We start from the raw sequence: 27,767 nt of genomic DNA on the forward strand, positions 1-27,767 counted from the left end.
CCACGGACGCGGGCTTCCAAGGCCAGCTGTGTTTTATTAGTTCCTGCTCTTTGTTATCTTCTTTATTCCAAGCTAGCTTTGAATTTGCCACGTAGCTCAGGATGGCCCACATTACACTTAAGAGACACCACCTTTGACTCTCCAATTTTATGTCCATTTAATTCTCGCCTCAGCCAAATAACACAGAAAGCTGATGGGAAGCCATGCTCTCCCCTGTTCTGCAGAGAGAAGCCACAGTTCACATCCCACTTGGAAGAGACAACAGCCTACTTGTGTCTTCTTGCCCCAGGGCTCAGTGAGCTCTCCTGTCCTCTACCGTAAAATAATGAGGAGGCAGGTAACCAGAGGGGCTTCTCCCAGAATCTCATGACAGCGATAACATCACGCCGCCGAGGACTGGTCAAGCCAGGAATGTCAGGCTCCTCACATAACTCGGTAAGGCACGCTACCTTTATTTTAAAGGTCTTCTCAGAATTAACTGAAGAGGCCCTGCAGTTGAACGGCCTCTGTCCTCTTTTCTTCCCTTCTTACTGTAAGATTCCAAGAGCTCTTGTCCACGAATGCATTGTAGCCTGACTTTCCCCCGGGGCTGGCCTCCAGGAAACTCCTGCGATGTCCAACAGAGAGCACCAACCAGCCAAAAGGAACCCAAAAGAAAATTGGGACTTTAACATGTTGAGAAAATTAAAGTTAAAATATATATATATATATATATATATATATATATATATATATATATATATATGGGCCAGACAGCGGTGGCCCAAGCATGCCTTTAATCCCAGAACTCAGGAGGCAGGGACCGGTGAGTTTGAGGCCAGCCTGGTCTACACTGCAAATCCCAGGACAGCCAGGGCCACACAGAGAAACCTTGTTTGTTTGTTTGTTTTGTTTTCCCCAAGACAGGGTTTCTCTGTGTAGCTTTGGAGCCTGTCCTGAAACTCACTCTGTAGCCCAAGCTGGCCTTGAGCTCACAGAGATCCGCTTGGCTCTGCCTCCTGAGTGCTGGGATCAAAGGCGTGCGCCACCATTGTCCAGCGAGAAACCCTGTCTTGAAAAACAAAACAAAGCAAACAAACAGAAATGGCAGAATAGGGGCAGGAGACGCTCACTGGTAAAGAGGTTTGCCATCAAACCAGACGACCTGAGTTTGGTTCCTGAGACCTGGTGGAAGGAAAAACCAACTCCTGGACGCTGACCTCCACATGCGCGGACACACACACACACACACACACACACTATAATTTCATTTGTTTGTTTTTAGTCTTTCCTGGAACTCAGAGATCCGCTTGTCTCTCCCACCTGAGTGCTGGCATTAAAGGTGTTCCACCACCACCACCACAAACAAACAAACAAAAACCCAGAGAGGAGAGAAAGGATATAACAATATGTGTGTGCCGTCACGGAAACTATCCTATCTAGAGAAAAACAGAGTACGCAGGGGAAAGGGAAAAGTGGTAGAGACTCAGGTTCTATCCGAACATATTCAGAACATACTTGGATATGAAAGGCATGCACAGTCCTCTGAGTGGACTTTGGGAGAAAACTCTAATTTATCATCTTATGCCTACAAATAACTGGGTGTGTCTATGATTCAACTCAGACACGTCACGGGAAGAGACATGGGCAACAGAGTAAAGCTTATGTTAATTATCCATTAAATAGAAAACCACTTAAATGACACCCCTTACCATCTAGCACCTCTTTTCTTTAGATCCATAAAAGAAGGTTCAGGCAATAACCTGGATCCTTTCTTTCACTTCTTTCACCCAGAGAAGCTCCCTCGATGTCTCTGGCGGCATTTCCGACCTGAGCCGTGACCTTGCCTTTGACGAAAGCTTCCTCTCTGTTATGATTATTATTTCTTTTATTTTTGAAATAATATAATTACATCAACTCCCCTTCCCTTTCCCACACACTACTCCTTGCTCTCTTTCCAATTCATGGCCTCTCTTTTTTCATTAATGGTTGGTTGTTACCTGCATATACATACATACATATTCCTAAATATAACCTGCTCGGTCTGCACAATGTTATTTGTGTGCATGTCCTCAGGACTGACCATTTGGTACTAGGTAACCAATTGCTGTTCTCTTCTCTAAGACTGTTGAGGTCCCCTGTCTCTCCCCATCCACTTCTCTGTCTATTGTTGCTCTTTGTTCAGCTCAGGTTTGGGCACTCATTTTGGTGAGACTTTATGACATTACTAGGAGAAACGATCTCGCAGCAAACTCCCCGATCCTCCGGCTCTTACAGTCTTTCCATCTGCTCTTCTGGAATGTTCCCCAGACTTCGGTTCCGGAGTTGTTTTGTAGATGTGTCCACTGGGACTGGGCTCCAGTTGATATCTTCCAATCTGTGTGTACCTCTTTCTCAACTCTCTGAGTAAGACACCAAGAACCCGGAAGCACCTTATCCAGACACCGACCGTTGGAAACAGTGGCACTACCTCAAACCAAGAACTGAGACAGTGGGATTGCTCTAGGCTTGAGGTCTCAAAAGCAGAAAGGAGGCCAATGAGAAGGCTCTCACGCACAAATAGATAAATAAATGTAATTTAAAAATTATTAAGAGCCAGGTAGTGGTGGTGCACGCCTTTAATTCCAGCACTCGGGAAGCAGAAGATCTTTGTGAGTTTGAGGCCAGCCTGGTCTACAGAGTGAGTTCCGGGAAAGCCAGGACTACACAGAGAAACCCTGTCTCAAAAAAACCAAACGAACGGGGGAAAAAAAAAAGGTACCTGCTACCAAACCTGACAGCCTGAGTTTGGTCCCCAGTGTCCACATGGTGGACAGAGGGAACTAACTCCCCAACCCACCCACCCAAGTTGTCTTCTGATCTTGACACATACATGTGAACTTGTACATACATGTGTGCGTGCGCGCGCACACACACACACACACACACGCAACCACAAAAGTCGGGGAGCAAGAATGAAGAAAGATAACAGGATGCAGGGTAAACAGAGTTCACAAAGCATCCCTTCTTTCAATTAATTTATTCGTGGCAGCGATGAATATATTCATGGAAGCCTTTACAGAGCTGGTCAGCAATGCAGCCGTTTTGTGCACTGTTTATATCCCGGATGCTGTGGATGTGGCCTCGCTTAGTGGAGAAGAATGAATTGAGTGCCCAGAGCACATAGATCTTGGACCTTGCCGGGAGTGGTGGGGTCGAGGATAACACAGCTGGCATTCACTGAACGCTTCACCAAGGCCGAGAACAGCGTAGTTACTGAGGGCTCTCGGCCTGCCTCTTCCTTATTTATTTCTTTATTTAGAGACTTGATTTCCCTGTGTGCAGTCTTGAGCAGCCTGGAACTAGCTGTGTGACCCAGGCAAACTCCTGGCAATCTTCCCGCCCCAGCCTCTCCAGTGGCTGGAGACGACAAGGATGAGCCATGACACCCATGTCTGCCTCTTCCTCTTAAGTCCCAACGACCGTATGAGTAGACAGCACAGTGCTATTTCTCTCTTGCTGGGCAATGAACTCAGGGCCCTGTAGACACCAGGCAACCACTGCACACGCCAACCCCACAGCCGATTTTGAGCAAGGAAACTTCTTTGGGAGAACAGGGCCTTGAGTAATGTCTTAGGGTTTCTGCTGCTGTGACGAAACACCATGACCTAAGGCAAGTTGGGGAGGAAAGGGTTTATTAGGCTCACACTTCCACATCATAGTCCATCACGGAAGGAAGTCAGGGCAGGAACTCAAGCAGGGCAGGACCCTGGAGGCAGGAGCTGATGCAGAGGCCATGGAGGGGAGCTGCTTACTGGCTTGCTCCCCATGGCTTGCTCAGCCTATTTTCCTATAGAACCCAGGGCCACCAGCCTAGGGGTGGTACCTAGGGATGGCTGGGTCTGCCTACATCAATAATTAAGAAAATGCCCTACAGCTGGGTATTATGGAGGTTTTTTTTTTTTTGTTTTTTTTTTTTTTTTTGAGACAGGATTTCTCTGTGTAGCCTTGGCTGTCCTGGAACTCACTTTGTATAGACCAGGCTGGCCTTGAACTCACAAAGATCCACCTGCCTCTGCCTCCTTAGTGCTGGGATTAAAGACATAAGCCACCACTGCCTGGCTGGCATTTTCTTAATTAAGATTCTCTCCTCTCAGATGACTTTAGCTTGTGTCAAATTGACATACAACTATCCAGCACACTGCTGGGCGGTGGTGGCGCAGGCCTTTAATCCCAGCACTCGGGAGGCAGAGGCAGGTGGACCTTTGTGAGTTTGAAGCCAGCCTGTTCTACAGAGCGAGATCCAGGAAAGGCGCAAAGCTACACAGAAAAACCCTGTCTCGAAAAACCAAAACAAAAAAACAAAACAAACCAAACAAACAAACAAACAAAAAACCAACCAAACAAAAACTATCCAGCACACTAACCACACTGAAAGGCTCTTTGATTAGGGGGTATGTGTGGGTGACCAGCCCCCAGCTTTTACAGGGTTCCTATGAGGAGAGAGGAATAAGGAACTTGTAGATAGAATGATAGGCATTATCATTGATAGTGAGAAGGAGAAAGACAGAAACACAGGATAGCTTCTGGAGGGACCTGGGTCAAAATGGCTTTTTATAACAATGCCAAGGGGGCGAGGCAAAGACCTCCCCCTTGCTAGATACAGTCAAGTGTAGAGTCTTCCAAACACCTGGGACCCAGGCCCGTGGTCCAGTCATCCGCTTATGCAGTCCCGCTGGTAAGGCAAGCTCAGCTCTCACTAGGAGAACTCTGTGGGCTCCCACAGGTATGAAGGTGGAAGAGGAGACCCTTAAATAACCATCGGCACCAGACGGAGGCGGGCCTCCATTGTTGTGCTGGCTGTCCATCAAGGCCGAGTCAGTGTCTGTAGCCAAGCAACATTTGAACACTGAGCTACACCCTAGCCCTGAAAAGAGTTTGAATCTGACCAGATGAAGTCCAGGTATACTATCATAAGAAATCCTGGGTCAGATTCTGAGCCCCTCCCCTTCTGTCACCAGGAGATAGATTTGGAGAAAAATTTAGAAGTTCCCAGTTCTGAAAAGCTGAGGTGACATCCCTGGATCACATGCATTTTGTGGGTTTGGGTCTGGGTACCGGAAATCGAAGCTACAGCTTCAAGAATACTAGGCAAACACCATACACACACACACACACACACACACACACACACACTTCTATTTTGTGACAGTGTTTCCCTAAGTTGTTCTGACTGACCTTAAACTTGCTGGCCTCCTGCCTCAACCCGGCCTCCATCAATGGTTGTGCTCTTTCTTATACTAGTGTGACCCTTATGTAAGAGGTCCACGAGAGGCCAGGAGTAGATAAGCCCTTAGGTTGCACATCCGTTCAGGAGCAAGTTTAAAGAAATGTTGCAAGAGGGCGAGGGATGGAGGGGGGGCGGGAGGGGGTGGCTCAGTGGTGAAGAGCACTTGCTCTTCCAGAGAACCAAGGTTCGAGTCCCCAGACCCACAGGGCAGCTCACAGCAGTTTGTAACCCCAGTTCCAGGGCATCCGACGGCTTTTCTTCTGGTACCTAAATGCGTTTGCGGAGAAATCTTGATCTGAGTGCCATCCCCCCAACCACATGTAAAAATGGAAAAGAGATAACTGACTCCATGAAGTTATCTCCCGGCTTCCACGCACACGCGCACATGGTAGCACGCACGCGCGCCCCAACGTACACACGGTAAGAATAACAAACAATTTTTTAAAACAGTTGCAGCGGGAGAGCCGGACACGGTGGTGCACATCTGTATTTGGAAGGTGGAAGCAGAAGGATCCTTCCGAGTCTCCGATCGACACCGGTCTCAGCCAGCCTCATAATATATTCGAGGCCAGCCTGAGCTATAGGAGACCCTGTCTCTAAAACCAAACCAAACCAAACCAAAGCAATAAATAAATAAACAACAGAAAAGAAAGGAGTTGAGCTAAGTAGTCTTCCCCGAGGGAAAGTTCTCCAGGCAAAATCTGGAATGCCGACTAATGAAGAGATGTGAACTGCCACGGGTGGGCACCAGGGGGCGCCGGCCGGACCCGGCCGGGACCCTGCAACCCGGGGTCCGCCGCACCTCCTCCGCGCGTGCCGGGGGGGTCCCGGGAGCCGTGCGGCTCGTGGGCGCCGTCCGCGGGGACCTCTCCGCGCCCCTCCCTCTTCACCGTCCCCTCCGGGTCCGCGGTGGCCCGCAGACAGCTGTTCTCCGCGGCGGCCGTGGGGGGCAGCAGCGGGGACGGCGACAGGTGCGGGAGCCCCTCCCCGGGCAGACGGGGAAGGTCTGTTCCCAGGCTGGAAACCACCCCCGCCCCCCTGGGCAAATCCCCCCGAGAGGCCGGGCCGGCGCCGGGTCTGCGGGAGGAAGCGGCGGCCGGAGACAGCGCGATTTCACGCGGTCTCCGGGGCTCGGGTTCCAGCGCCGGATACATGAGTTATGTCATGGGGGGGGGGGGGCTTTACGTCCCGGGGAAACCGAGGTGGCCTGAACGGCCTCGGCTCAAAAACAACCTCCCACTCCAAAAAAAAAAAAAAATAGAAATATTCACACTCGCAAAGGAAAAAAAACACAAAATCCCTCAAGTGATCCAACCGGCTCGGGGAGTTGAGACATTTGGTTAGTGGGCGAGGCCGGCTTCCAGGGGGCTGGGCTTGGGCGCGCTCCCCACCCGCACTCACTACCTTTCCCCCGGCCTGGGGACATTGGGATTCTTGATCTATCCTCTTAGCCATCTCCGGGGGAAATTGCTGGAGTGAGAGAGAGAGAGACCCCCTCCTTGACCCTCCGGGCCAAGCGAGCCGCGGGCTGGCGGGGCGGGCGAGCTCCGGGCGGGTGTCCCAGGCTCACAACCTCCGCGACTCCAGCCTCGCACGGGAGGGGGCGCGGCCGTGACTCACACCCCCTTCCCCCTCATTCCCTCCCTCGGTCCCTCCCTCCCTCCGTCCCTCCCTCCCAGACAGACACCCTCCCCTGCCGTCCCGCTCCGGACTCCGACTCCGGCTCCAGTTGCAGAGTGCAACCTCCGCGGCCGCCGCCGCCGCCCCTCCGATTCGCGCGCCGCTCAGGTGGCTGTCGCTTCGATGTCCTCCTAATATCCAGGGAGGGCCCCCCCGGGCCAGACTCGGCTGGGACTCCCTTCACCCTCCGCTGGAGTCATGAGGGCGATTGGGACGCTGCAGGTGCTGGGCTTCCTTCTCAGCCTGGCCCGGGGTTCCGAGATGGGCAGCTCCCAGGCAGGTAAGCGGCGCGGGGCGCCCCGGCCGGCTGGCTGGAAGCGGAGCGCGCGACCGGAGCGCGCGCAGACCCTCCCCGGGCCAGGGGTTCGGGTTCTGACGCGCTGAACTGGGGGGGCGTGTGTGCGCGACCCCGAGTTTACAGGAGCCGCCCGAAAGGGGACCCCGTGGCTCGGTTCTCGGAGTGGGCTGGGCAGGGACTGCATTCCTGGATGCCTACCCTTCTCCCCGGGGCGTCGCTGACCCTCTGAGGGGTCTTTATTTCTGATCAGGTTGATGTGAACAGTAGTTTTGAGAGCCTTGCCGAGAGGGCGCGCAGGGACCTTTCTGTAAACCTGAGGAGCCTCGGCTCGAAGGGTCTCCGTTTGCTCTCGGGTTCCCTGGCCCCCCACCCCACCCCGGGTTTCAGCAAACCCCCAGTTTCGTTGTTTTGCCGACAGGGCGGAGCTAGGCGAGGGTTGGAAGTTGTTGTTTTCTGATGTTGGAAAAACAAGAATGGCACCTCCTCTTCCGTGAGCGGGGCTGTCCTGAGAAGGTTGAGATTAACCTGAGGGCCAAGTCCAGGTGACATCAGAGAGGCCTCACGGAGGCTGCCCGCCTGCCTTCCCACAAGATAAGCTGGTCCCCAAGTTAACCAACTTCTCTTTACCAATACCCAGGTCGATTCAATTAACATGCCGAGCATCTGCTATATACTACACTATTCCCGGGACATATACCCTGAGCTGGAGGTGTCGGGGGAAGGACAATTAGACCTGTTTCTCTCTCCCGTCTGAGGTCACCTCTCCCTCCTTCTGAACATTCTATTCCGTGAACTCGCTCCTAGACCCGACTTCGGCCCTTCCCCCATTCAATTTTTTTGTCTAACTTCAGGCAGAGCCCAGACTGTGCTCCTCTATGCCTCCTATTCCGCGCCCTCCGAGCCCATTCCTGTGGGCGTCTCTGGGACCGTGGACACCTGAAGAGTTCTGGAGTTGGTGTAATTAGAGTCCCCCGCCCCCAGGTCTCAGCTTAGGGCGCAGCCAGGGCCCCTTCCCCAGAGTGGGAGTGGGAGAAACCACCTGTGCTTATCCCACAGTTGCTGGGCCTAAATTTAGCCCCTGGGATCTTGAGATGTGAACACTCCCAGCTGGTGGAGGGGGTGGTCTGGAGACTGGAGTGGGAGGGGCCGGGGAGTGCCCGGATCACTCTTCCATCTCACTGTGCCCCCCGCCCCCCCCCCTTAGCCAGGAACCCGGGAGTCCGGGGTCCCCACTACCCTCCCTAAGAGGCAGAGAGCAGGCGTGGTCGGGTCTGTCTCTCCCCTTTATCTCTATCCTGCAGCCTCTGGGCATCCGGCCCTGTCTCAAGCCGTGTATAGCCCCTTTGTCCACTTTGTGTGTGGCTGGGGCAAAGTGGAGGGGAGGCTCCTGAGGGGCTGGATACGTGCTTGCTCTGTCCAAACCTAGTCTGTGCTCTCTACATAAGAAGGGCTCTGAACCGCCCCCCTTTGGGTTCAGGTCCCGCGCACAGACAGCAGCTCCCCCTGCTGCCTTGCCCCGGGCCCCGAGTTGCCTGGTTCCTCCTGTGGTTGTTTATACTCCTGTCCTGCCCCGGCCCTTTGCCCCTGTTTGTGAAATGTGGACTTTACCCTCAGGGTGGCAGGTAACCGAGACCTGCGAGGCCTTGCAAAGCGTTAAGACACAAAGTGTACACGGTACTGTGAGCAGGTGGGGTGGACTGGCCACTTGTAACACTTCCCAGGGCGGAGCCCAGGGGAAAACCAATGGATGTTTCTGAGGCAGGGGAACCAACCGTGTACAAGTCTGTGTGCCATCCCGCGGGCGCCGCGGTGTGATCGTGCTCATGTGCACCTACACATCGCTTCCCTGTACGGAGATCCTAGCTCCTCCTCCCTTCTCTGGGGAAGAAGGGTTGGCACCTTAACGTGGAAGAGGGGTGTCCTGCCGGGAAGGGGACATGGGTGGGGCTGTTTCAGAAATGACTAACCTTCCTAGTCTTCCACTTCAGCCCAAGGACCCTGGGGTTCCGGGGTGCCCCTGGGAGCTCCTAGCCTGTTTATGCCTCCTTGCTTGCGGGGATTGACCCTCTCCTTCCATCCTGGAGATAGGGAAGAGGGTCTGGAGAAGGGGTCAGACTAGAGGGGTGTGGGGGGAAGCTGGGGCCTCTGACCCCCCCATGCTGCGCTCCTGCCCCGCCTCAGGGAAGGGAGGTTAGAACAGGTGGTTCGTTGGTTCTGGTTTGTACCCCTCACCCTCACCTTCTCCATGTGCTCTTCCGCTGTGTCGGAGGGAAGAGACTTAGAACTCCAAGGGCCAAGACTTCCTATGGCCCGTTGCCCTCCCCTTTTACAAAGTGGAAGCCCAAGACTGAAGTGTGCTGGCCACTCTTCTGGGTCCCCCCCTGGAGTGCCTGCTGCTGGAGAGCATTGCCCACAGTTAGAAGTCTTTTTAATGAATCCCGCTGACAGTGAGTTTGGGAAGAAGGCTTTGTAGTGTTGAGTCTGTTCTGCTTCTCTCCAGGGCTGCACAGGGATGCTGGGGGAGCTGGAGCATGTTGGCTTAGGGGAAGGGAAACCAGAGTTCAGGAAGGGGGAGGCCGCCAGCTCCTTATCCAGCTTTGGAGACAAAGCTCCCATTGACCCCCATCCTAGTACCAGGGCTTCTCCCTCCAGTGAGGTCACTTGTCTGAGCCCAAAGCTCCGGGGTAAGAGGGGGGTGCCGCTAAGGATGGGGTGTCTGGGATGGGGTGGGGCAGCCCCCTCCTCCTGGATAGAATCGCCTCATTGTGGGCTGAACTGTGGCCCCAGGCTCTGCCCCCACCCTCTGCCCCCATCCCACCCTCCGTAGACACAATAGGGACTGTGTGCTAGCCCCAAAGAGATGTTTATTCCAGGGCCTGGAGAGAGGCAGCGTGGGGGCAGAGAAGTGAGTGCCTTAGTGGAGGAGGAGTGGGTAATCAAAGTTTGATTCCTGCCTCACGAGCCCTTTCTAGGAGAGGAAAAGTCCCCTCATGTCTTCTGTATTAACCCCTCGTTGCCCAAATTAGCACAGTGGGGACTCTGGTGAGGAGAGCCAGAGAAGTGAGGAGGCCCCAGCCCCGGAGGCCTAGTGGGCAGGGTTAGAGGCAACTGAATGTAACTGAGGGCAACTGAGGGGCTTTCACCGAGGGGATGTTTAGCTTACCTACCCTACCTCCATTTTTACAGTGTGTCCTGGGACTCTGAATGGGCTGAGTGTGACTGGCGATGCTGAGAATCAGTACCAGACCCTGTACAAGCTGTATGAGAGGTGCGAGGTGGTGATGGGCAACCTTGAGATTGTGCTCACGGGACACAACGCCGACCTTTCCTTCCTGCGGGTGAGCATGCACAGCCCATCCCTCAGCCTCTCCCCTCTCGGTTCCTCTTACCTCTCCCTCTCTCAGGACCACCCTCTGCTGCATTCAGAGTTCGTTCCTAAGACTCAGTAGCTCCTAAGGCTCAGGAGCACCTGTGTGCTTAGGCGGACATTGACTATGATGGGGGGGTGGGATGGATGTTCTGGTCCTATAACCAGGGATATGTAGATGCTGGCCACAAGAAAGGGACAGAACAGGTGGTGTTCGGGTAAGCAGAACTGTATAGTAAGCTGTTGTTAGTTTGTCTTTGGCTCTTTAGGGGATGCCCACCACCCAGCTCCCAAATAAATCCACACACAGAGGCTCACGCTTAATTATGAATGCCCAGCCTTAGCTTGGCTTAGTTTCTGGCCAGCTTTCCTTAACTTAAATTATCCCATCTACCTTTTGTCTCTCGGCTCTTCCCGTTCTCTTACTTCTGTAAATCTTACTCTTACTCTGTGGCTGGCTGTGTAGCTGGGTGGCTGGCCCCTGATGTCTTCCTTCTTCCTCTCTTGTTTCTAGATCTCTCTTCCCAGATTTCTCCCTTTACATATTCTCTCTGCCTGCCAGCCTGCCTGTCCTTTCTCCTGTCTCGATATTGGCCATTCAGCTCTTTATTAGACCATCAGGTATTTTAGACAGGCACAGGAACACAGCTTCACAGAGTTAAACAAACGCAACATAAACAAAAGGAACACATCTGAAAATAGTATTCTACAACAGTAAGCCACCCAAGGACCCAGAGGCACCTGGAGAGATGAGGGAGGGACTAACCAGAGCCTTCCTGTTATGAGTGACTCTGAGAAGAAGTATAGGTAGGAAATGAGGTCCGTAGTCATTTCTGTGGCTGTTTGTTCACAAAGGTGGCACAGTAGCGTGACATCATATTCCCTACAAATCAGGAATTAGAGAGAATCCAGAGCTGGGGTTATAGCTCAGTGGCAGGGTGCTGTCAGAACATGCATGAGACCTTGGGGTCAGTCCTTAGGGAGGTTGGGTCCAGTGGCATGCACCTGAGGAAACTCTACTGAGGAAGCTGGGGTGGACAATGCTTGATGGAGCCCAGGAGTTCAAGACCAATGAGTTCAGGACTGGGGTTAGAGGGCCACTGTGAGGCCAGCCTGGTCTCCAAAGCGAGTTCCAGGAAAGGCACAAAGCTACACCAAGAAACCCTGTCTCAAAAAACCAAAAACCAAAACAAAACAAAACAAGAGCCACTGTGGCTCAGTGGTAGAGCACTTGCCTCAGTGTCTTCAAGGAGAGAGGAGCCTGAGGCCTCACCTCGTTGTCCGTTCACTGACGTGACCTGTTCTATCACAGTGGATCCGAGAGGTGACGGGCTACGTCCTCGTGGCCATGAACGAATTCTCCACGCTACCTTTGCCGAACCTCCGCGTGGTACGGGGAACCCAGGTCTACGACGGGAAGTTTGCCCTCTTTGTCATGTTGAATTATAACACCAACTCCAGCCACGCTCTGCGCCAGCTCCACCTCACCCAGCTGACTGGTTAGTGTCGGAGGATTCCTTCTGATCTTGCCCTCCGAGCCTCCCTGCTGACAGGCAGACCCTGGAGGATGACCCAGGATGGCTCACTCTAAGCTCATTTTAGCTGCCTACTACCTTGGTGGTCTCCAAGTCCACCACCCTTTAAGCAGTAGAGGGCCCCAGGAGGGAGCTGGGGGCGTCTGTGGGGCGGGACTGGGAACTGGACCTGTTGCCCATTCCTCCAACTTTGAAGTACCAGCGTCGCTTGATACCCCTCTTTCCCTGGAGTCTTCTTCCCTTTGCCCCGACCAGCTGGAAGAGAGCAGGGGGTTACACACCACCTGGGAACCCTCTGCTCTCCCTGTCCCAGCTGCTTGGAAAACACTCAGGGGAGCCTAGGGGATTGACTCAGGATGTCCTGTCCTTCTCTCTCTGCCCCTCCCCCACCGGCTAAACCAGATCTAGACAGGTGTCTGTCTGGAGAGGCAGGAGTTTCTGACTCCTCCTCTCCCAGGGCCAGCTTTTCCTGAAGCCTGAGTCTGACTGGACCACCTGTGGGTCAGGACCATGACTCCCCCACACACTCCCCATCCCCGGGGTCTGAGCGTCCTTGGGATGGGTAGGAAAGTACAGGAGAGGAGCTGTGCTGTGGTCTTCAGCTGGTCGCTTTTCTTCCCACTGCAGAGATTCTGTCAGGGGGTGTTTATATTGAGAAGAATGACAGACTTTGCCATATGGACACAATTGACTGGAAGGACATCGTGAGGGTCCAAGGGGCTGACATCGTGGTGAAGAACAATGGTAGAAACTGTAAGTGGTGGTGATCACGCTGGTTCCCGTTGCCCCAGCAAACCAGAGTGACTCCTTTCCCATCCCTACTAGATCCTTTATCTGAACCCACCTTCCCCAGACAGTTACCCTAGGCCCTTGACCCAAGAGCCTGCCTGCCAGGAAGGACTAGGTCAGTCTCTTAGAATCCAAACCAGTGTGTCTGGAAAAGAGGCCAAAGCTGTCTGGATGCTGAGCAGGGAGACAGATCTGGACTAACCCCGACTGCTCTTGCCAATAGGACATCTCCCTGCTGCCCTGACCTAGTCTACTGCTCCTGTACCCAGGCACAGAATCTGTTTGTCTGGGAGGAACCGAGTTCCCGGGATGGCACCTGCCCAGGCCCTCCCCTTCAGCTGCCCAGTGGGTGGTGTGGGGGAGTTGGCTCCGCCCCTTGTTGACAGGTTCGCTGGAGCCCAGCCCTGCTCACCAAGGGCAGGGAGGGACACTGCCCAGGGCTCTTGCTTCCTGGGATTGAGGTGCTTGTGTGCTGACATCATACTCTGTTGATTCAAGCAAGCCTTTCTCAGCCCTGATGGCCCTGCTTCCCTTCTAGGTCCACCCTGTCATGAGGCCTGCAAGGGGCGATGCTGGGGGCCTGGACCACAAGACTGCCAGACATGTGGGTTTGAGTTTCCTTCTACAGAGTTAAAGCCCTCTCGTACCCCTCCCCGTGAAACCCTGCCTGTGTCAAACCTAACAGTCAAAATGAGCGGCGGCGGCGGCCTCTGAATTTAGCCTGCCTGTCATCCTCTTTTCATAGTGACCAAGACCATCTGTGCGCCTCAGTGTAACGGCCATTGCTTTGGGCCCAACCCCAACCAATGCTGCCATGATGAGTGTGCAGGCGGCTGCTCCGGACCCCAGGACACAGATTGCTTTGTACGTAGTGGTGCCGTCCACCTGTGCTCTGAAGTAGGGGTACAGGCTTTGGGGAGGAGTGGGGGTACTTAGAAGACACGAATTTCAGGAACCGTTTTCATGCCCAGGCCTGCCGACACTTCAATGACAGCGGAGCTTGTGTGCCCCGGTGTCCGCAGCCTCTTGTGTACAACAAGCTGACGTTCCAGCTGGAACCCAACCCCCACACCAAGTATCAGTATGGAGGGGTCTGTGTTGCCAGCTGTCCTCGTAAGTGTGGGGGGAAGGGACAGTGATCGGGGACCCCAGATTCTCCACAAAAGTTTGGGATGCGAAAGGGATCAAGTTAGATGTTAGCTAACTTGATGTGATCACGTGACCTCACCGAGTGAGTGACAGTCCATGTCAGTGCCCCGACTGCTTCCTCCAGGCTGGCTGGGGCCACTCGGAACCACTAAGAACAAAGGGGGCTGTGAACGCAGCTGAGCTGACGGAGTGCTTGCCTAGTGTGCACAAAGCCCTGGGTTTGAAAGCTCCAATACCACATAAACTGGTAATCCCAGCGCCCTGAGACAGAGACAGGAGCATCAGAAGCTCGTGGCCATCCTCGGCTACATGAGGAATTTGATGCCAGGGCTAGAAACATGGCTCGGCAGCTGAGAACAAAGGACTCAGTTCTTAATACCCATATCAGGCAGCCCAGAGTACCCTACAATTCTAGTTTAGGGGATCTGACATCCTCTCCTGGACTCCTTGGGTGCCAGGCACAAATGTGGTTCACATACACACATACAGGCACTTATATATACACCTAAAATAAATGGGAGGCTGGAGAGATGGCTCAGTGGTTCTTCCTAAAGACCCGAGTTTGATTCCCAGCACCACACAGGGGTATCTGATGCCTCTGACCTTCAAGGGCACCTGTACACACACAGACAGATGCACATACATGTAATTAAACATAACAAAAATAAATCTTAAAAACATATAATTAGCCGGGCGGTGGTGGCGCACGCCTTTGATCCCAGCACTCAGGAGGCAGAGGCAGGCGGATCACTGTGAGTTCGAAGTCAGCCTGGGCTACAGAGTGAGTTCCAGGAAAGGTGCCAAAGCTACATAGAGAAACCCTGTCTCAAAAAAACCAATATGTGTGTGTGTGTGTGTGTGTGTGTGTGTGTGTGTGTATACACATGTATATATATAAATCTTTTTCTTTTTTTTTTAAGGATTTATTTATTATGTATACAGAAGAGGGCACCAGATCTCATTACAGATGGTTGTGAGCCACCATGTGGGTGCTAGGAATTGAACTCAGGACCTCTGGAAGAGCAGTCGGTGCTCTTAACCGCTGAGCCATCTCTCCAGCCCAATCTTTTTCTAAAAAAGGGTTTGAATCCATCTTTTTTTTAAGATTTATTATGTACTTTATGTATGTGGGTGTTTTGTCTGTATGCATATTTCCACAGCAGAGGAGGGCATTGGATCTCATGAGACTCTGTTAAAGATGGTTGTGAACCACCGTGTGGGTTCTGGGAATTGAACTCATTGAACTCAGGACCTCTGGAAGAGCAGCCAGTGCTATTAACCGCTGAGCCATCTCTCCAGCACCTTGAGGCCATCTTAAGAACAAGGAGATGGCAAATCTAGAAGACAGACCTGAGGGACCCTAGGCTGTGGCTGGGGCAGTCTAGTGCAGAGGAGCGGGTAGGAGTGAAGAGGAGGAAACAGGTGAAGAGTCTTCGCAGCTGGCAGTGTTATTCTTTTCTGATGGTGACCTCCTCTTTCCTAGATAACTTTGTGGTGGATCAGACATCTTGTGTCAGGGCTTGCCCTCCCGACAAGATGGAAGTAGATAAAAATGGACTCAAGATTTGTGAGCCTTGTGGAGGGTTGTGCCCTAAAGGTGAGCAGGACTCAGTGAGAAATTATACCCAGCCTTTTCTGAGGTGACCCAGAACCCAGCCCTGAGAATGTTCCGTGTTTGCAGCCTGTGAGGGGACAGGCTCTGGAAGCCGCTTCCAGACTGTGGACTCCAGCAACATTGATGGATTCGTGAACTGCACCAAGATCCTGGGCAACCTGGACTTCCTTATCACTGGCCTCAACGGGTAAGAGACTGCTTTCCCACCCCGCCCGCCAGCCCCATCCACCACACAACTCGTTTCAATGGCTTAAATCCTTCCATGTATCTGACTAGAAATGTAAGCATGAAATCTCAGGAGCTACAAAGGACGTGAGAGAATGCATAACTCCACCTTCTACCTGGAGCTTGCGTCCCTCAAGGGCATCCCTAAGCAACAGAGTATAACCCTGAGGAATGATATGGTACAGGGACAGTGTAGACCAGTGTGTAGACCAGCTCAAGTTTTCTAGAAGTTCTTCCTTAAATTTAAATAAAAGGAAGCTGGAGAGACGCATAGTGGTTAGGATCACTCACTGCTCCTCCACAGGTTCAAAGCTGTCGGTGACACCAGCTCCTGGAGGATCTGATGCCCCAGCCTCAGTGACACACACACACACACACACACACACACACACACAGACACACACACACACACACACACGGCTAAAAATAATGAAATCATTATTATTTTATTTTATGAGTATTTAACCTGCATAGATGTCTCTGCACCAATGCATGCACCTGGTGCTCACAGAGCTCTGAAGAGGGTGTTGAATCCCCTGGAACTAGAGTAGTAGATGGTTGCTAAGGATCAAACCCAGGCCTTCTGCAAGAGCAGCTAGTGTTGTTTGTTTGTTTTTTCGAGCCAGGGTCTCTCTGTGTAGCCCTGGCTGTCCTGGAACTCACTCTGTAGACCAGGCTGGCCTCAAACTCACAGAGATCACCTGCCTCTGCCTCTCAAATGCTGAGATTCAAGGTGTGCACCATCATGCCCAGCTACATTTTTGTTTTTTGAACATTTTTAAAAAATCATTTCTCTCTTTTCCTCCCTGTACACACAGGTAGACACACTTCATACCTCAGTTTTGTTCTTTTGTTTCCAATGAGATAAGGTCTCCATTTGTAGCCCAGTTTGGCCTTGATCTTGTCAGCCTTGTTCAGCCTCTCAAGAATTAGTGTTGAGGTTTTAGGTGTGTGCTGTCACCTCTGTCCTAGTTTGTATTTTTTTATGTGTGTGGGTGTTTTGCCTGCACGTATGTCTGTGCACTGTGTGCATGCAGTGCCTGAGGAGACCAGAAGAGGGCATCTGACTCTCTGGAGCTGGAGTTATAGACAGTTGTGAACGTGAGATGCTCCAGGCACATGCATTATATTTCCCCCACCACCAGCATCTCTCCAAGGAGTTCTGTTTCCTTTAGATGAAGACTCTGATTTAGGAGCCAAGAGGCTGGTTACAGTACAACAGCGTATTTAAAGCCCTGGGTTTGATCCCAGCACTGGGGGGAAATGACATCTAGAAACCACGTGTTGAAGTATGGTGTGTTTATTACCACTGAGTGCCATACCTCTACTTTGTTGAGAATTTTGGGTTTTTGTTTGTTTGTTTTTTGGTTTTTCCAGACAAGGTTTCTCTGTGTAGTTTTGGTTCCTGTCCTGGATCTCACTCCGTAGATCAGGCTGGGCTCAAACTCACAGAGATCTGCTTGGCTCTGCCTCCCCAGTGCTGGGATTAAAGGCTTGCGCCACTGTGCCCCGCTGTTGAGAAGTTTTTACTGTTCCCCCCACCCCCCAGAGACCCCTGGCACAAGATCCCTGCACTGGACCCAGAGAAGCTCAACGTTTTCAGGACAGTACGGGAGATCACAGGTGAGGAGCAAGAATGGCTTCCCTGGCTAGAAGGAGCAGATGATCCACTGGTGTGCATTACTGTTAAACCACTCAGGAAAAGTCACACTCCAAAGCACAGTGAGGCAGGTGACGGAGAATCTGACGGAGAGGAGAAGACTCTCCGCTTATATGCCTCTCTCCCACCCTTCAGGGTACCTAAACATCCAGTCCTGGCCTCCTCACATGCACAACTTCAGTGTTTTTTCCAACCTGACAACCATCGGGGGCAGAAGCCTCTACAAGTGAGTAAGGGTGTGTAAAGAGGTGGCACCGTCTCCAGACACTGAGATGGGCGCTTCTTATGAAATACAGTGCATTTCTCAACCAAGAGGCCCCAGTAGTCTGCTAACATGATAGAGTGAAGGCAGAAAGGGACGGGGAAGACCAAATGTGGTATTGTGATCTTAACACTGGGGAGACTGACCCAGGAGGCTCACAGCAAGTTCAAGACCAGTTTGGGCTACCCAGTGAATTCCAGACCTGCCTCAGAAATGCAGTAAGACCTGTCTCAGAAAACAGGCCTGATAAAAGAGGGGATTCCCTTGCCACGGCTCTAACTTAACCTGGAGCAAATTTGATGAGTGAAAATAAATCCCGTCTGTCTAATTTTCCCTTTGTAGTCCGCCCTCTAATTCTACCTCCTTGTTCCAGCCGGGGCTTCTCCTTGTTGATCATGAAGAACTTGAATGTCACGTCACTGGGCCTCCGGTCCCTGAAGGAGATCAGTGCCGGGCGCGTCTACATAAGTGCCAATCAGCAGCTCTGCTACCACCACTCTCTGAACTGGACCAGACTGCTCCGGGGGCCTCCAGACGACAGGCTTGACATCAAGTATAATCGGCCTCGAAGAGACTGTGGTGAGAGAGAGGACTCAGGGCGAGAATGGGCGGTCTGGGAGGCGAGAGGACCCTGAGAGTGGGGTGGGTTGAGAGATGGAACCAGTGAGAAGTGGGTGTGAGGGCGGAGGCCACACGGAAGAGTTCAGAAGAAGGCTTCCCGGGAGTCCTGGGTCTTTTCCTAACTAAGTGTCTGGTTTTTTTTTCCAGTGGCAGAGGGTAAAGTGTGTGATCCACTGTGCTCCTCTGGGGGATGCTGGGGCCCAGGCCCTGGTCAGTGCTTGTCTTGTCGAAATTACAGCCGAGAAGGTGTCTGTGTGACTCACTGCAACTTTCTGAAGGGGTACAGTGTGGAGAAGGCCAAGAGGGTGGGAGTAAGGCCCGGGGGATGAGGGTGGGGGGTGGGGGGTCAGCTCAGGTGCTGTGTTTTTTTCTCTTTCCCTCTCCCTCTTCCTCCCACCCCCCCTCATTCTCCCTGTAGCCTACTTGCTCTGTAGCCCAGGCTAGCCTTAAGTCCTTCTACCTAAATCTTCCAAATGGTGGGATTACAGCTATGAGCCACCATGTCTGGCTTGAGCGAGCAGTTGAGCAAGTGGAGAGACAGACAGACAGACAGACAGACAGGACCCAGAGATCTTTCTGCTTCTGCTTCCTGAGCACTGAGATTAAATGTGTGTGCTACCACACCTGGTCCTCTATTGTTTTTAGACACTCTGTCATCTCGGCAGGCCTTGAACTCATGGAAAACCCCCTGCCGTAGCCTCCGAAGTGCTGGGGTTACAGATGTGAGCCGCCACCCCTGGCTCTGTAGACAGCTTTCTGTCCTGTGCCTCGGTGGGCATGAAGTAGAGGGTCCTCATTACAGGATCGGGGCCTGACGGTCAGAACGCGGAAGTGACCCCTCTTTGTGTCACCCCTTGCAGGGACCCTCGTGAGTTCGCTCAGGACGGTGAATGTTTCTCCTGCCACCCCGAGTGCCTACCCATGGAGGGCGCCAGCACCTGCGACGGCCCGGTACAGTAGCAGCCCTGGGGTCTGTAAGGGAGACCGGGATGTCTAGGGAATGACCTGGCCAAGTTTCCAGGTCAGCCCAGGGAAGTCAGAGAACCCTGGAATCTGTACATGGAGGATCCTGAAGGGATGGGCCGGTCCTCACGGGGAAGGCTGGAATTAACACTGAGATCTCATTCTCAACCATCCTCTTCTGCTCAGGGCTCTGATGCTTGTGCTCGATGTGCCCATTTTCGAGACGGGCCCCACTGTGTGAACAGCTGTCCTCATGGAATCCTAGGTGCCAAGGGTCCGATCTACAAGTACCCAGATGCTCAGAATGAATGTCGGCCCTGCCATGAGAACTGCACCCAGGGGTGAGTGACAGGGTGCGGCAGGAGGGGCTCAGGGAGAGGGGAGAACACAGAATCTGGGTGAGCAGAGAAGCATGAAGAAAAGTTTGGCTACTTGAGACTCACTCCCAGCTATAAAGGACTGGAGGAAAAGAAACTCCCGACATGAAGGTATACCGTGGTTAGGGGAAGCTGGCGTAACCTCAGCTCAGGAGTTTCATTCAGGAGAGGCTCACTGGTGAGCCAGGGGTGGAGGAGGAGACTGCCGGGAAGGGTGGGAGTGAGCCCCTCTGCTTGGGGGCTAGGTTTGGGGCTGCAGGATGAGGGGCCACAGTAGGCTTGTTCTGAAACAAGCTTTTATATATGAAGGCTTTTGGACTTGAGTCTCTATTTTAGTATTTTTAATTGCTTTATAATTACGTTTATTGTTGTATATATGGGGCAGGGTGTGCATGGGTGCTACGGTGTACAGAGGTCAAATGACAGCATGGGGAAGTTCATTCTCTTCCCCTCTGTGGCTCCCCAGGGATCAGACTCCAGGGCCTGCACTGCTGAGCCACCTTCCTGGCCTAAGCCTCTACTGTCTGCTTACTAAGAGGGTGGTTTTCTTTCCTAGGTGTAAGGGACCAGAACCGCAGGACTGTTTGGGCCAAACAGAGGTATTAATGAGGTAAGATGATCTTGGAGACTGTGGAACCCAGGAGTATTTGGGAGAAAGTTTGGGGAAGACATGCTAGTCATTCTGCACGAGCTCATTCTGCCTTTTAAACAATGTTACATATGTTATGTCTATGGTTGTTTTGTCTGCATGTATGTCTTTGCATGACTTGCTTACCTGGTCTCCTTGGAGGCCAGAAGAAGGCATGGGCTGTCTTGGAACTGGAGTTATGAATGCTTGTGACCCACCATGTGGTTGCTGGGACTTGAACTCAGGTCCTTTACAAGAGCAGCCAATGCTCATAAACACTGAGCCTCTCTCCAGTGTCTCATTCTGCCCTTCTTTTAAAGTTTTAGGCCGGGCGGTGGTGGCGCACACCTTTAACCCCAGCACTCGGGAGGCAGAGGCAGGCGGGTCTCTGTGAGTTCGAGGCCAGCCAGAGCTGTTACACAGAGAAACCCTGTCCGGAAAAAACAAAACAACAAAACCCAACAAACAAACAACCGCGCCAAAACACACACAAAAAAACACTAACCAGCCGGGCGGTGGTGGCGCACGCCTTTAATCCCAGCACTCGGGAGGCAGAGCCAGTCGGATCTCTGTGAGTTCAAGGCCAGCCTGGGCTACAGAGCGAGATCCAGGAAAGGCGCAAAGCTACACAGAGAAACCCTGCCTCGAAAAACCAAAAAAAAAAAAAAAAAAAAGTTTTAAAGTGTTGTGTGTGTGTGTGTGTGTGTGTGTGTGTGTGTCTAACAAGCCAGAAGAGGACACCAGATCTCTTTACAGATGGTTGTGAGCCACCATGTGGTTGCTAGGAATTGAACTCAGGGCCTCTGGAAGAACAGCCAGTGCTCTCAACCTCTGAGTCATCTCTCCAGCCCCTATTTTTTATAATTTAAAAAATGTTTTTTGTTTGTTTGTTTTCTGAGACAAGGTTTCTCTGTGTAGCTTTGCTCCTTTCCTGGAACTCACTCTGTAGCCCAGGCTGGTCTTGAACTCACAAAGATCCACCTGCCTCTGCCTCCCGAGTGCTGGGATTAAAGGTGTGTGTTGCCATCACCGGCCAGCCCACCCCTCTTTTTTAAGCTAAAGACTTATTTTATTTTTAATTACATGTATTTGTGTGGGTATGTGCAGTTGAGTGCAAATATACTCAGAAGAGGGCGTCAGATCCCCTGTATCTGGAGTTACAGGTGGTTGGGAGCCACCATATGGGTGTTGGGAACTGAACTCAAGTCCTCTGCAAGATCAGCCAGTGCTTTAACCACTGAGCCATCCCTCCACCCCCTCTGCCCCCTTTAAATATCTGTCACTCATTCTTTGGAGATTTAGTGCTTTTATATAATGTATTTTGGTCACACCAATCACCATTATCTTCCTCCAGACTCCCCCACGGCCCTTTCTCTGTCCCCTTCCTGACTCCCTGTCCTCCTTTTCATTACTGCTATTAATAATCCGAGTCCACTTCGTGCCAGCCATGCACATGTGGGTGTGGAGCTGTCCTCTGGGGTCATTCTTCCCTTTTATATACACAGTCCGCCATCACCGGCTCAGGAATTGTGGCTTCCGGCATCCCCTTCCTAAAATTAACTTACACTAGCTTACAAGAGGGAAGTCTCCTATGTGGTTGGCTCCTTCGGTGCTCATGGATATTAGTAGAGGTGAATGCTAACTCAGATCTGCACCATATAAATGACGTCTGTGAAGCTGCTGTAAACTTAGGGTGCTGGCCTTTTCTATATCCCGTAGCAAAACCCATCTGGCAATGGCTGGGATGGTGGGACTGCCTGTGGCTCTCCTGATTCTGGGAGGCTCCTTTCTCTACTGGCGTGGACGCAGGATTCAGAATAAAAGGGCTATGAGGCGCTACCTGGAACGGGGTGAGGTGAGTATCAGCTTCACTTTGGGGGCACCCTTACAATCTGAGTAAGCAGTAGGATGGCCCTTACTCCTCTTCTCTTTCCCTGGAATTTAGTCCCTTTCCTTAAGGGGACAATGTAGAGCGATGGAGACAGCTTAGAATGCTTGCTTAACATGTGCAAGGACCTGGGTTCAATTCCATGTACACACGAGTCCACACCAGAAGTGGAAACGTGTATCCTCATCTTGCTTTTGCCATTTGCCATGCTTCTGAAGAAACCTCAGTTTAAGTAACTTAGATCTAAACAATATTCATACTTCCGGGCTGATGGGTAAAGTGACCTGTGGAAGAGCTTTGAAAAGCTCCATCAGACGTTTTGGTACATGGCAATAACTCCAGCCCTTAGAAGGCTGAGGCGGGGCCAGACCTACACAGCAAGCCCTCCTCTTCGTGAGAGGAGGCAGGGACGGAAAGCCAGACCTCTAACCTCATGGGAAAGGTGGAGCACAACCATGGCTCCTCCCCTTGTGCCGCTTAGAGGAGAACCAGCCCTCTAGGTCCTTCTCATCAGTCCTGGTGTTCCCGACGGGCTTGCTGTTCCTTGACTAGGATGCTTCCCAGGACTAAAGACTGTTTCTTCCTGCCCTCTGCTCTGGGCTCTGCCGCCCTCAGAACCCAGCTATGGGGAGTAGGTGGGACTGGGATGGTGGGAGTAGGCTTTTCTGAGCACCTCCTTCCTGTCTGAACCTCAGAGCATCGAGCCTCTGGACCCCAGCGAGAAAGCAAACAAAGTCTTGGCCAGAATCTTCAAAGAGACAGAGCTGAGGAAGCTTAAAGTGTTGGGCTCTGGTGTCTTTGGAACTGTGCACAAGGTGAGGAACTCACAGGAAGTCTGCAGAAGTGGGAAAAAGATGGAGGGGAAAATGGGAGAAGAGTTTCAGCAGAAGACTGACAGGAAAAGAATTATTTTTTACTCCATGTCCACCCCAACCTTTCTAGGGGGTTTGGATCCCTGAGGGTGAATCCATCAAGATTCCAGTCTGCATTAAAGTCATTGAGGACAAGAGTGGGCGCCAAAGTTTTCAATCTGTGACTGATGTAAGTGAAAGGCAATTCCGTCTGCCGCTAGAAGAGAGGCAGTGTTGGGTCCAGGCATGTAGACATATGATCCTGTGTTGGCAGATAGTGTGTTAGGTCCACGCTAGGCATGTTAGAGGGAATCTGGGTTGGGTGTGCTTTTTGTGGAGTGTATGTGAACACGTCACTTCCTGGCTAATACCTCTTATGTTTTGCAGCATATGCTGGCCATTGGTAGCCTAGACCATGCCCACATTGTACGGCTTCTGGGACTATGCCCAGGATCATCTCTGCAGCTTGTCACACAATACTTGCCTCTGGGCTCCCTCCTTGACTATGTGAGACAGCATCGTGGGGCGCTGGGGCCCCAGCTGCTGCTCAACTGGGGAGTACAGATTGCCAAGGTGAGGGGTCTGGGGGAGGCCCACGACAGCACCTGCTGGACGGGGGAAAGTCAGGGCAGAGGCGGGAGGTCCCGGGCCGGAGGTGCTGAGGACGGTCTTCAGGGTTGGGCAGCTCCTGTGGCTCAGGACTGGCCCCTCCTCCTCTAGGGTATGTATTACCTGGAGGAACACAGTATGGTGCACAGGGACCTCGCTCTCCGGAATGTGCTGCTCAAGTCTCCGAGTCAGGTCCAGGTGGCAGATTTTGGTGTGGCTGACCTGTTGCCACCGGAAGACAAGCAGTTACTATACAGCGAGGCCAAGGTGAGGTGACGGACGGGGGGTGCGGTGGTCAGGCGGGGTGAGCATGCGTACAGTAATCGGGTCCTCTCTGAGATGAGTAGGCCAGTCAGGGTCAACTCGGGGAGTGGGAGCTGAGAACGGCAGAAATCAAAGGACGACAGAAAACCTGGGGTTTTAAGACAATAAGAGAATTTGAGAAGATTAACTGGAAGCACCTTCAATTTTAATCTTCAGACTCCAATTAAGTGGATGGCCCTTGAGTGTATCCACTTTGGGAAATACACACACCAGAGTGATGTCTGGAGTTACGGTGAGCACACCCTGCTGCCCCCGCCATCACCAGCCCAAGTCCCCCACTGTCCTTTGTGTTTCCTCCTCTTAGGAACTATCCGCCTCGCTAACTAAAGCAAAGGCTACCTTCCCTTTACTACTTTTAAATGGACTGGGTCTATTTTTCATACTTACTAGTTAATTTCTTTCTCTGTCAGGGGTTACGGTGTGGGAGTTGATGACTTTCGGGGCAGAGCCCTATGCGGGGCTGAGACTGGCCGAAATCCCAGACCTGCTGGAGAAGGGCGAGCGGTTAGCGCAGCCCCAGATCTGCACCATCGACGTCTACATGGTCATGGTCAAGTGTGAGTTGTCTGCTGACCCCTGGTCTGACCCCTCCTTCCTCCTCCACGGCTCTATCCCCTTCTGACTCCGCCCTCTACATCTCATCCCCAGGTTGGATGATCGATGAGAATATTCGCCCGACCTTTAAAGAACTAGCCAATGAGTTCACCAGGATGGCCCGTGACCCACCACGATATCTGGTCATAAAGGTGGGCAGGGGCTAGAGGATGTCAAGTCTTTTAGAGAAAGGAAGACCTGGTTGGAACTAGAATCCCCTTAACGACCGTCTGCTCCTGTAGAGAGAGAGCGGGCCTGGAGTACCTCCTGGGGCAGAGCCCTCCGCGCTGACCAACAAAGAGCTGGAGGAAGTCGAGCTGGAGCCTGAACTGGACCTAGACCTAGACCTGGAGGCAGAGGACGACAGCCTGGCGACCACACTGGGTTCTGCCCTCAGCTTACCAGTGGGGACGCTTCCCCGGCCACGTGGGGTAGGATACCTTCTAACTGCACGAGCTTCTGCTCCATGAACCCTCATGAGCCCACTCAGAATCACCATTCATCAGCTTCCACGATAATTGATTTCTTCCTCCATTTTAATCCTTTCCTTTCCTTTCTCATCCTAGAGCCAGAGTCTTTTAAGTCCCTCATCTGGATACATGCCCATGAACCAGAGTAATCTCGGGGAGGCTTGTCTGGTAAGGTCTGCTGCCAGAGCTGGGGTGGCAGAGTCTTACGGGCTTGGAGGTGTTGATAGAAATGTGGAGGGAGACGCTTCAAGGCTTGAAGGTTAATCAACATCCTGCAATAGAGAAGGCCCTGAACAACCGCACCTCCTTCTAGACCTGTTTAACCCTCCTTGCTCCTGTTACTTCCCTCCTCAGGATCCTGCCGTTTTGGGGGGCAGTGAACAGTGCCCCCGTCCCATCTCTCTGCACCCAATCCCACGGGGACGCCTGGCATCCGAGTCCTCAGAGGGCCACGTGACTGGCTCTGAGGCTGAACTCCAAGAAAAAGTATCGGTGTGCAGAAGCCGCAGCCGCAGTCGCAGCCCTCGGCCACGTGGAGACAGTGCCTACCACTCACAGCGACACAGCCTGCTCACGCCTGTCACCCCGCTGTCCCCCCCAGGGGTAGGGGAAGAGGATGTCAATGGTTATGTCATGCCAGACACGCACCTCAGAGGTACCTGGCTCTTCCTCCGGCCTTTTCCTTAAAGCTTCTAATCTTTTTTCTCCAAGCTCCTCTTGACTCTTCCATCTTCTCTGATATCTCCAAGTCATTTGTTTTCTAACTCACCCCCATTCCTTCTGGTTATTTCTCCAAAGTTCCATACATACTTACGATTTTTCTCAACCACAGGTACACCCTCCTCCCGGGAAGGTACCCTTTCTTCAGTAGGTCTCAGTTCTGTGCTGGGTACTGAAGAAGAAGATGAAGAGGAGGAGTATGAATACATGAACCGGAAGAGAAGGAGCAGCCCACCTCGGCCTCCGAGGCCTGGTTCCCTTGAGGAGCTGGGTTATGAGTACATGGATGTGGGCTCAGACCTCAGTGCCTCTCTGGGCAGTACTCAGAGTTGCCCACTCCATCCTATGGCCATCCTGCCCTCTGCGGGCACAACTCCAGATGAGGACTACGAGTATATGAACCGTAGGCGGGGCGTGGGTGGGGCCGGGGGGGATTATGCAGCCATGGGGGCCTGCCCAGCAGCTGAACAAGGGTATGAAGAGATGCGAGCTTTCCAGGGGCCTGGCCATCACGCCCCCCACGTTCGCTATGCCCGCCTCAAAACGCTGCGTAGTTTAGAAGCCACCGATTCTGCCTTCGACAACCCGGATTACTGGCATAGCAGACTTTTCCCCAAAGCTGACGCCCAGAGAACTTAACCTCTGCTCCTGAGACTCTCCGGGAGCATCTGACGGCAGCTGGTGCCTCTTGAGGGTACCCCTTCCTCGCCCCCTCCTCCTCAGGGTCCCACTCCCATTTCTCCAGTCCTGGACAGTGCCCTCTAGTCTTTGGAGACTCGCAAACACATCCTTACACAATTCCGTGCTGTATAGCCAGTCAGCTGTGCACTTTCTTCTCGGCCCCAGCCCCAGGGAAGAGAAGGTTTTCCTGTTTGTCTACTTTCCCAAGCCCATTCCTCAGCTTCCTCAGGGAGACCCCCTGGAGATATGAAGGTCTGCTCTCTAAGCCCCTTTCTCTCCGGCTCTTACTTGCTAGACTTTGCTTTTGTTTCTCATCAGACTCTCCTAAGGAAGAGGAGATGGAACAGAGCTGAGAGAGGAAAGTAAAATTTTGGCTCATGAGACTCTTAATCCTATGCAAAGGTTGAGAAGCTTAACAAAGGTAGGAGTAGATACCAATAACTATGAATCGAACGTTTACTATGAGCTAGGCATCGTCCAGCTGAACTCTGCCTGCGTGATCTCAGTTACAATCTACAATTTTTGTGAGGTAGAGCTGATCCCATTTTACCAATACAGGAGTGAGTCCTCTTGAGAGTTCCAAAATAGCCAATAGGTCCCTGAATCTCTGCATAGTACTGAATCCTAGTTTTTGTTGTCTGGTTTTGGTTTTGATTTTTCGAGACAGGGTTTCTCAGTGTTGTCCTGGCTGTCCTGGAGCTCAATCTGTAGACCAGGCTGGCCTCGAGTTCAGAGATCAGCCTGCCTCTGCTTCCTGAGTCCTGGGATTAAAGGCGTGTGCCACCATCGCCCAGCCTAAAATTCTTTTTTAAAAAATATTTTAGTTGGTGTACAAAACTGAATGCTATAGTTTAGTGCCTTTTTACATCATGGCTGTAATTCTTGAAGTTTAAAGTGCCACAGCAAAAGTAATCCTAATTTGTCTGTTTTTATAACTTCATGGAATTGCTATTATAAGATCTTACCATATGATTTTTCCCTCATATGAAGTCAAGAACTTTTACCTTTTCTCAAGTGAAAACCACTTCTCCTTGGCATGTCTGAGCTGCCAGCATATTACTACTCTTGCATTCTGGGCCAATCTGTAGGTAAAATAAGGGTATTTGAATAGAGTACTATGATATCACTGTCAGTCAGTCTAATAACAAGTGGGTTATTAAGTGACTAATGGGCTATTAACTAATAACTAAGGTTATTAGGTATGGATGCACTA

The 27,767-nt window shown here is 52.1% G+C and overlaps 1 protein-coding gene and 2 long non-coding RNA genes across 3 annotated transcripts; 1 reads left to right on the forward strand and 2 right to left on the reverse strand.

Moving 5' to 3' along the window:
- Positions 1-2,981: 2,981 nt before the first annotated feature.
- LOC119086177 lies at positions 2,982-6,847 on the reverse strand. Its single transcript, XR_005089398.1, has 2 exons — positions 6,653-6,847; positions 2,982-3,626 (listed from the first exon to the last, which is right to left on the reverse strand). It is a non-coding gene; the product is annotated as an uncharacterized LOC119086177 (long non-coding RNA).
- A 96-nt stretch (positions 6,848-6,943) lies between these two features.
- On the forward strand, positions 6,944-26,818 carry Erbb3 (erb-b2 receptor tyrosine kinase 3). Its single transcript, XM_028855446.2, has 28 exons — positions 6,944-7,208; positions 10,413-10,564; positions 11,906-12,092; positions 12,756-12,881; positions 13,456-13,521; positions 13,663-13,781; positions 13,889-14,030; positions 15,550-15,663; positions 15,748-15,868; positions 17,456-17,529; positions 17,702-17,792; positions 18,202-18,407; positions 18,597-18,729; positions 19,310-19,400; positions 19,599-19,753; positions 20,346-20,399; positions 22,137-22,272; positions 23,001-23,120; positions 23,248-23,346; positions 23,544-23,729; positions 23,877-24,032; positions 24,246-24,321; positions 24,500-24,646; positions 24,738-24,835; positions 24,926-25,114; positions 25,250-25,321; positions 25,508-25,808; positions 25,986-26,818. Exons 1-28 carry the CDS (start codon positions 7,127-7,129, stop codon positions 26,510-26,512), a joined length of 4,020 nt encoding a protein of 1,339 aa, XP_028711279.1. The 5' UTR covers positions 6,944-7,126; the 3' UTR covers positions 26,513-26,818.
- On the reverse strand, positions 23,055-26,047 carry LOC114681755. Its single transcript, XR_005089397.1, has 5 exons — positions 25,968-26,047; positions 24,477-24,573; positions 24,084-24,177; positions 23,889-23,987; positions 23,055-23,140 (listed from the first exon to the last, which is right to left on the reverse strand). It is a non-coding gene; the product is annotated as an uncharacterized LOC114681755 (long non-coding RNA).
- Positions 26,819-27,767: the final 949 nt, after the last annotated feature.

Source organism: Peromyscus leucopus, chromosome 18, assembly GCF_004664715.2.
Source record: "Peromyscus leucopus breed LL Stock chromosome 18, UCI_PerLeu_2.1, whole genome shotgun sequence".
Taxonomy (NCBI): Eukaryota; Metazoa; Chordata; class Mammalia; order Rodentia; family Cricetidae; genus Peromyscus; species Peromyscus leucopus.

What these genes read in the sequence shown, in the direction of transcription:
- Erbb3 (XM_028855446.2), top strand. Translation starts at nt 7,127, where the DNA reads ATGAGGGCGATTGGGACGCTGCAGGTGCTGGGCTTCCTTCTCAGCCTG. An exon ending in TGGAGGGTTGTGCCCTAAAG is followed by an intron (nt 15,664 to 15,747) that starts GTGAGCAGGACT and finishes CCGTGTTTGCAG; the next exon opens with CCTGTGAGGGGACAGGCTCT. An exon ending in GGGGGCAGAAGCCTCTACAA is followed by an intron (nt 17,793 to 18,201) that starts GTGAGTAAGGGT and finishes TCCTTGTTCCAG; the next exon opens with CCGGGGCTTCTCCTTGTTGA.